The sequence below is a fragment of the Watersipora subatra genome, chromosome 1 (genome assembly GCF_963576615.1).
Source record: "Watersipora subatra chromosome 1, tzWatSuba1.1, whole genome shotgun sequence".
NCBI lineage: Eukaryota > Metazoa > Bryozoa > Gymnolaemata > Cheilostomatida > Watersiporidae > Watersipora > Watersipora subatra.
Window position 1 is genome coordinate 74,096,349 of NC_088708.1, and position 9,921 is coordinate 74,106,269.

Below are 9,921 nucleotides of genomic sequence, written 5' to 3' on the forward strand. Positions count from 1 at the left end.
CAAAGCAACGTGGCGCAAGATGAATTTTTGATGCTTGCTCATGCACAAATATGATGAGGTTATGCATGCCTAAGGGCTTCTAACAAGTGAATTTGGGTGTAAAATTAACTTGGGTTTGAAACGGTGCTTGCATTTGTAACTCAACTCTTAATATATGGCTGCTGCACTTCTAGCACTGATCTTTACAATTGCTGATTCGCCATGCAGCAGCAGTAAGTATCAGATTTAATCATTGGCTTGTCCAAGACCTGTCAGTGCATGTTTAGGGCTTGTACAGCTAAAATATATTAACTTTAAATCATTTAACACTTGGTAGAAGGTAGTAGCGCATGTATGTACACATGCTGCCCTGTTTGCAAACAACAAAGAATTGCTTCAACAAAAATATAACATCTTAAGTTTATTTTGCTTCATCAAGATGAGCTGAGAATTCAAAATTTATATATTGCATATAACAACCAGAACATAATAAATCTATTATGTGAAACATGCCATTTATATCGCAGTAAATGCACCATAGGGACTAACAATGCAGAACCAGAACATTCCCAGATTGTTTGAACAGGACAACTTTATGCAAGATAATTACAAACTTTGCTAACTTGTTACAAGATAAATAAGTTAAAATAGCAAATTCTGCCAGCCACTTGAAGGGAAAAGAAACAGTACCAAGCAGTTAGCAAATATATATTTCTTTTCTATGGTTCACACATGAAACTGCTGGTGCACAAAGTTATTTCTTTTAATTACATAACAAATGACTATGTTGACAATTCTTAACAAATTAATTAGCTTTTTGAAAAAAATATTTAAGAATGTGCGACCCAATCTGTAGAGCACTACCATAGCAAAGGTATAATTGTGTGTAGATGTTGTATTTGCTAGAGGTATTGAGCTAACCAACGAAATCCTTCGCCATAACCTTGTTCCCGTAGAATACTGCACATAAACAACTCGATAGGTCTTGATGTTAGCTCACTTTTTGGGATGTTGCCCTACAATACGCAAAGCACATTTAGCTACATGTAGTTGATCTATTGGATACTAACAAATCACGAAGTTGTCTTCCTTAATCAACAGGTGAGGGTAACATCACATTGTAGTTAGCCATAGACTAAAAATATTTGGTTATTTTTGCAGATATGATATTAGATGTGCTTTCATATGGCTTGTATTCTGCCAATCGCTATTTTCAACAGTGATGCATTTTTAATAGTTTAAAAAATGTAAGAGAGATCGCAGTAGCCATTAGCGCAGTTTCGTTATGAGCTGCATGCCCAACAGTAAAAATGAAAGTGCGAACGATGTGATTACAGAAAAAGCAATAAGTTCTTGTTGAAAAACTACCAGTGCAGAAAATCAGGAAGGGAATATTTACTTTGAGAGTATTCATAGAATATATTCACTTTGATGTAAAAACCTGTGTTGGAAAAGTAATCTGAATTTTTTAAACATAGTATCAAACAGCCATATTAGGACAATGAATTTGTGTAAATCTTGTGCCCTGAGGAGCTCATCGTGGTATAATATAGCACTCATGATAATGGCAAAGCCAGATAGACATCTAGACAGTTTAACTATTATAGAGTAACATGATCGTATTTGTTAAACAAAATCAATAGCATGAACTATGAATAGCAAATACAGTGTGAAGGCAGTGTAAATATCTACAAGGACAATGTAACGCAAATAGATACACCGACCGGATACTGAAGTTAATTTGATGATCAGACTGAACACTGCTATAACAACTCTTTTGTAAGTTATGTAAACAACTTACACTACATATCCTATCACACGTAGCCTGATACATTGAAACATTCTGGACTCTATTTGTTCCAAGGGCAGATAATTACAAAGAGCATCTTAGCATAGTAAACGAATCGTCTGTTTGACCGTAATCAACAAGCTGAGCGTACGGACCTTGTTTAACGAGAATACCCGCTGAACAAGCGTATAACATGTAACATATGTATAAAATATGTAACATGATTTATTAAGAATGAACAATGAATTTGACTTGAGACCTTGTAATAATTGACTAGCAATGCAAACTCACACTGGTGTTATGCAAGTGCTGTACATTTGCCTTGATGTTGTTTAGACCCTCCCAGTGGTAAATAACATACACACTTATTATACTTCATGTAGTTAACAACATGCACACTCCTACATACTCCCTGTGGTTTACAACATACACAAATTCTCCCTGTAGGAAATACAGTAGAAACTCCTATAACGTACACCTGCTATAACGTACATTTCACATAACAAAGAATTTATGTAAAGCTTTTCCTTTGTACTACATTAAAAATTCCATGTAACGAAGTGTCAAGTCAGTGCAAATTCTCAAACTCGAATAACGAGAATCTTGGGGTTAGCCTTAAAAATATCGCTTTTCCTCTTGCTGAACTTTGGAGAGAAAAATATGTATATCTCACTTGTATATACAAGTAGCCTGGCAGTCGATTTTGCCGTGAGAGATCGTCAGTTGTGTTGATAAAGCGCAAAAAATCATTAGCCACGCAAGTATTCATAAATACTTAATATTGATGCAGGTGTTAGGGTGCCGGTCTACCAATCTAAATGTCATGAGTTAGAGTATCATCAAAACATAGTTTTATCCTAACCTTGAAACCTGGAGACGAATAGATGGACGGACAGATAGACACCGCTCATATTATCGCAAAAAAATTTTTTTGTTTAGCTTTAATGTGAAAATTAAAAATTTTTTTTCCTTTTCAGAATAGATGTCGCTATATAGACTAAAAAAGAACAAATCATAAGTTGAAGTTAGAGGTGTGCCCACCACCTAACTTATTGTAAAATTACTGCAATCATGAACCATTAACCGCTTGAAAGTGATAAGCAAAGGGAGAAAAGTTGTCGATACAAACCAATAATACTAGTTACGGTACAGCCAATAAATTAAAAAGTTGAGAATATTACTTTTACCTTTTTCAAAGGCCAAAGGGGTGAGGTTGGAAAGACCTGGGAATGGATTAGACAATTTACACATATTTTACTGCTTGTGCAACGTATAACGTATCCCTATAACAACAGTGTTATCGAAACGGATTATTTACGTTGTAGAAGCGTTTACTGTAACACACACGCACACACTTATAATCTATGTACTTCGTAACATACACATACATGTATATGCTCCATGTAGTTAATAACATACAGACATGTACTGCCTGTGGTTAATAACATACAGACATGTACTGCCTGTGGTTAATAACATACAGACATGTACTTCCTGTGGTTAATAACACACAGACATGTACTGCCTGTGGTTAATAACACACAGACATGTACTGCCTGTGGTTAATAACATACAGACATGTACTGCCTGTGGTTAATAACATACAGACATGTACTTCCTGTGGTTAATAACACACACAGACATGTACTGCCTGTGGTTAATAACACACAAACATGTACTGCCTGTGGTTAATAACATACAGACATGTACTGCCTGTGGTTAATAACATACAGACATGTACTGCCTGTGGTTAATAACATACAGACATGTACCGCCTGTGGTTAATAACACACAGACATGTACTGCCTGTGGTTAATAACATACAGACACGTACTGCCTGTGGTTAATAACATTTAGACATGTACTGCCTGGGGTTAATAACATACAGACATATACTCCCAGTGGTAAATAACAAACACATGAGCTCCCAAAAGCTCTGAGCAGGCAGATTTACTCTCCAAGCAGTCCATAAAATTTCTACGCACCTTTCCTGTAGTTCGTCCATTCAATCCAAAATAGTGTCTGATCTCGTCTTCACTGGCTGCACCCTGTTTGTCTATTTTATTGCCAAGAATCATGATTGGACAATCGCCGATCTGTTCATCTCCCATAAGACTCTAGAAAACCATAAATACCAAGGATTGTTATTTAGCTCACAATAAGTCCCACTGCAAAGTAGTTCATGTGTCAGCGATGTAAATAAAAATATCTGTAACCACCTGTAATTCTGAAATTGATTCGGGTATTCGCTCCCTGTCCGCTGTGTCAATGATGAAAACGATTCCGTCAACTGCAGGAAAGTAGTTCTTCCACACCCTTCGAGCTGCAACCATAATTGCGTGATTTAGCAGAGGGTGAGAGTGATACAGTTATTAGATATTGCAGTTATTTATTGTAGTCTCTGTATTCCCTTAGCTCTTCACGTCTACATTTTACTAATTAGAACAAACAAGATAAAGGGTGTTATCCAGGCTGATGTGTTATTATAAACCGAATATTTAAAATAAATGAATGTTTCAAATCAACAATTATTTTGATTAATAAATTGACAATCTCCTGCAAACAGTTCAGCAAATGGGAAAAGGGAGTGTAGCAAGAGCTAACTGGAGTGTAGCAAGAGCTAACTGGACTGTAATTTCCTTCATTTATAATGAATGCATGATCAGTGGATAGTTACTCCAACTAGAATGCAGCAACTTTCAATGTTGTTAGTATCGATGAGCAGAAGCTCCTAGGGTAGAGGGAACACAGTGAGTTACGAGTATACGCATCATTACAGCACCAGACGCACTATATCAAGATAGACCATATGAGTCAGCTTTTTAGCAAATTCAAGCGATTGAGGCTTCATCTGTTTTCGTACATAGCAAAATGTTCATAAAGCTTTGACTACATTGCCAGCAAAGATTTCATCTATGCCGACCTTTGTACTAAACTTGTATATATGACTTCATTACAGCTGCCTATCGAGAGAACTTCACTATCAGCTAGTTTGAAGGCTTAGAGAGAAATGGCGGTGCTTAGACACCAGCACCTCTAGAAAGCTGTAAACAGGTTACTAGCCGAAAAGCAAGCAGTATAATCGAACGTTGGCGATGCATTTGAGTTCTGTCTGCTTGTCGCAATGTACAGTAATATGTCAGTCTTTTGTCTAGTGAACTTGAGTCATAAAAACATGGTAAAATCTACAAGAGGACTTTCAACACAAGATGTAGCGCTTGTAACAACCTTTTATCTTGCATAAGAATGCAAGCAAAATGGTTTAGACCTTGCTTCTGTTAAAAAGAAATTCCCAGCCTTCAGAAAAACACAACAGATTCAGTCAGACATACACAGAAACTATTCAAATTTGGTGCCCAGCCTTGACTTGTTAAACGCACCCAACAACAATACTTCTAAAACAACTTTCCCTGCCTGTGTCTCACGGTAACCTGATTTTATGGTGCTCCATAAGAATGGTAAGCTGCTACCAGCTTAATGTTTATCTGAGATCAATTTGAATGAGAGTCATAAATTACCTTGCTTGTGTCCACCAAGGTCAAAGGTGGTAAATCTCATGCCACCCATTGTGAGCTCCTCCGAAGCTAAAACCATAAAATGTTGGTAATGATGATAATGCAACATTGATCCTTAGGAGTACTTGTGAAGCATCCGTTAGCAACCTTAACACAGCATCCTTGTAATTTCCAAAGAAACTTAGATTATGAATACCGAATGACTGCAAATATGCCAAGTAGGCTGAACTGGTGTGATTTACTACACACTCAAATCCGAATGAGTCAGTGAATTGATTTCACTTTTCTCCAAAAGTCTTTATTGATGCTTGTTCGGCAGTTAATAGCTATAAAGAGTATAAATCGGTACAAATACCTACTTCCGTGTAATGTGGGCATGTGTTGTTGCATTCTTTTGTCCTTCAACATGTGGAGCAGTGTTGTTTTACCAGCATTGTCCAATCCCAAAAATAGTAATTTGCCAGACTTTTTATATAAACCTAAAATAAATTACCGTAAGGTATTTTAGCTGAACATTTTTAAAATTTAGTTTTAAATGTTTCTTATGAGGTTAACACAAAAAAATCAAATGTTGAAAACATTAATTTAAATCATGATTTTTCTCAAACATCATGATTTAAATTATGGAAAATCATAACGAAAAATGTTTATGGAAAACTATTGATTTTTTATGAGAAAAATCATGATTTTCCCATAAATTTGCAACAATCTGCATTTCATGCCCAAAAATGTTGTTTTGACGAGTTCATACATTTGTAAACACTCCTCTAGCAATAATTAACTATAAGTAATATGACAAAGATTAGTGACTGTAGTACAACATTCCGAAAGGATATTTTAAATTGGTATATTTGAGTTTAGTAAACTTCACAGCAGGATAAAACATGAGCTAGCATCTGCAACATTTGTCTTTCACAACTCTTTTTAATAAATGACATGGTATAACAATAAACAAATCTTTACTTAACTAGTCAGTCTTGTTTTCACTTTTACCTAAATAACTACATGTAAATTAGAAGTGAATGTTTGATTTCTTCATTTTCAAGTCATTCTGTGAAGCCTACCGAAAATCAAACAGTATAAAGTCTGAGCTTTCAAGTAACAAATTGGGTTCACCAGCATTTTAATGCGCAATGCAATACACAGACGATTTTGATGAATTCAAACATCCATTTAAATCAGCAATATGTTTAACAGCAAAAATTTGAACTTACAAAAAAATCGTAAAAATAAATTCAAATTGAAAAAGTCTGACAATAAAAAGCATCATTTTTCTAACCCTGTTTTCTCAGCAAATGAAAAACCATAATCAAGAAAGATATTTGTTAGCTTACCTAAAAAGTTTAGCATTCCAGAAAGCCAATCCCAGATGAAAGACATGTTCCTATATCTACAAAAAAAACAATGCAAATATCCGCATACTCTTTTAAATAGTTGATGCTGCCTTACACAAATTTAAGGAAATACTGATTTCCCCACAAATGATAAGAGAGTGCTTTATGATACCTGATTAAGCTGTACTCTAACAATAATATCATCACTTCAAAACTAATAATCGATGCTAAGTGTCATACGAATACATCAAAGATCTGACAGGAGGGAAGACAAGAACTAGTGATGAAAAGTTTTGACACAGGCAAAAAAGAGCATAGATCTACTCTGTCCATTGCCTATCATAAGCTATCTTTACAGACTAGTAGATCAATAAGTGACCAGTGTCAAATAGACACTGGTAATCTTGTTAACAAATGATCAAACAAGGCATGAACTTGATAGAGACAAAAGTTGTATCCACGGTATGACCAAAATGTAGCACATGTACAAAAATATATTCACACTGGCAAGTGCGATAATAACAACAGCGGTGTTAAAAGCTAGCCTAAGATGGCTTAATGCTTTCGAAATTGTGAGAATACAACCAAATTAAGATTTAAAAGCAAATCATTCTTCTGATAAAATACTTTACAGGTGAATTGTGATAATAAAACTTAAGATGTTAAGAATTTGGTGTAATTTTATCCTTACTGGATCAGCGAAAACATGAAACATTCAAACAAGGCTTTTGCATACAGGAGCTGCTTTGAAGCAGTGCTAGCTGGACTCTCTGGAATAGATTTGTTCTGATTTCTTTTGCTCAGGCTACATGTTTTCTTCATTAACAATCTCATTTGTTAACTCGGGCTCTGCGCCTCGAATAGCCGTGCTACTGCGTATATGAGCCCTCATTGCACCTCACTCTTGCACCTTACTGTTTCTATCACATTGTTGTGTTATGATTTAATGTAAAAGAAAACCAATAGAATGTTAATGAAATTACAAAAATTGGGATAAAAATTTTTGATTTGAACAACTTTCAAACATGAACTAAGCAATTGAATAGTGTTATGCTACCAAGTATTCGCACATACCGTACTTTTCGGACTATGAGCCGCCAATTTTTTTTTATGTTTTGAGTCATGCGACTTATATAAGTGTGCGGCTATTCTGTGGTGTTTTTCTTTCAGGGCTAGGGCGCATCAACCGGAATCTCCAGTTAGTGCGCCTCTAGCGGTGAAAGAAAACGAAACAATGCCTAATGTTACTGTTCCGTTAGGCACTGGATTAAAAAGCGTCGGTTAATACGGAACAGTGCCTAACAGCACTGTTCTGTTTCAACTAGCAAAATTGCTGCCGTGTTAAAAATCACCGTCCTGAGTTCTGCGGCCTATACAAAGGTGCGGCTTATGTATTGTTTTATCATCAGTTTTTTGAAAAGAAAGCAGATGCGGCTCATATAAGGGTGCGGTGAATAGTCCGAAAAGTATGGTAATTCGTTAAACCTGTGGTTGAAAATGAGTAGGCCTGCATGCGTAAAGGACTTGCAAAAGACTAGTTATATGAGGATTGCTTTAGGTAATAACGAAAAGGCTAATTTAGTCTATTAGCGTCATTGGTTACCGATGAATTAGAAAAAACTTGTTTTTTTTCCAGTCCTTTCCATTTTTATACATTAATTTTATTTGTTTACATATTGTTGTTACACATGGTTCATAAACATATTGTATAACTTGCCTTATCATCATAGTTATTTATCGCATAAGCTGATTTTACAAAAATCGAGAAAAAGGTGCGATAGAAAGCTTGTAAGGCCTTGTTAATATTGTATAACAAAACCATAATATGTAAGATATGCTTATCTAACTTGAGATTGTATAGCACTATCAAAGCAAGTTGAGGACTGCAGCACTCTTGCAAGATTTTATTTTACAATTTCAACCACTTTGAAGAGAAAAAAATAAACTAATTAGAACTATTTAAATATGTTGCAAGTGACAGGGCTTCCAAGACGTAAAAGTAAGATTCGCTAATTTGTTATGACTATGAGATATGATTGACTTTGCTATGTCACTCGATAGGCAAAAAACAAAATGTTGGTAAGCATGTTGGACTTATGCTATTTTTGGTGATGAAGATATACTTTGATAAGCATAAATTTGTGCTAATAACTAACACAAAAGACCAATCGATTTGAATAATATAGGCCTACGTGTGTTACAAAAAACTTCTATTAAAAGCGGGAGCAAAACTACATCGCATGAGCTATTACAATGTTAGTAAAAGAAGCCATGGAGACTGTACCCAAAACTTCCTCGTAATATTGATTTGCTGTCTTTAAATGATCTACATGCAGATAAATCTTTTTTCACCTTCAGTGAATTAAACAAGCTACACCAATTGTTGTTACCGGTAACTTATTCCTTCAATAATGCATTTTCTAGGAATTTAACTGAAGCGGCGTGGTCTATCTCTAGCTATTCCAAAATTTGTTGGTGGATGCTATTGAGATGATAAAACTAACGTCGCATGTGATTATTTACCAACAAGCTGCAATGCGAACCGATCGATACAAATCATTTGCAATTACATTTTTTCTGAAAAATATTTGTTTGCAAGTATTTTGTTTCATGAAAGAAGGATATTTTGTGAAAAAAGTTGAACATCTAATCGTGTTTTTAATAGGTTAATGTTATTAATACAATATAGCCCTACTCTACACGTTAAGTAATTGAAAAATCTGAAATCTGAGTATACACAGTAATTGTAACTGAACAAATTCTTGTAGTACACAGTGTTTAATGAATTGTTTAATGTACATACTATATTTAAAAACAGAGTATCCAAATATGTAGATAATAACGGTTATTAAGCGTAAATGCAAATTGGTTAGTACATGTATCACTAAAGCTTATGCAGATTTGAGGCTACGAACAACTCACTTCCGGAGTTGAAAACCTGTAATACGATAAATATATAGCAAAGAAATATTTTAAAAAACTTTTAAAATAAATAAATCATAACAACTTTTATAATTTGTTAAAAAAAAGATTTGCGGTTTTATAGCTATACCAACTAACAGCATTTGCAGAAGGCACCATACATCGAATTTATACCCTGAATGCGTATAGTAGTCAATAGTTCATTGTCACAATAGTTAGCTTGATTCAGCTTGGCCAATAGTGTGTAGCCACTGTCCGAAATATGACCAATAACAGTCTGTGTGTAAGGTTTTTTATGTTAGCAGAAATTGTGTAATCCCACCAGACTTTAACATGGGCGGCACAGAACTATTTAAACTTTATCGTTAACCGCTTAGGAACG

General features: G+C 35.0%; 1 protein-coding gene across 1 annotated transcript; it reads right to left on the bottom strand.

The window, feature by feature from the left end:
- Positions 1-672: 672 nt before the first annotated feature.
- LOC137386951 (small COPII coat GTPase SAR1B-like) lies at positions 673-9,512 on the bottom strand. Its single transcript, XM_068073233.1, has 7 exons — positions 9,421-9,512; positions 6,618-6,673; positions 5,643-5,762; positions 5,287-5,352; positions 3,988-4,091; positions 3,754-3,885; positions 673-995 (listed from the first exon to the last, which is right to left on the bottom strand). Exons 2-7 carry the CDS (start codon positions 6,661-6,663, stop codon positions 882-884), a joined length of 582 nt encoding a protein of 193 aa, XP_067929334.1. The 5' UTR covers positions 6,664-6,673; positions 9,421-9,512; the 3' UTR covers positions 673-881.
- Between the last annotated feature and the right edge of the window lie 409 nt (positions 9,513-9,921).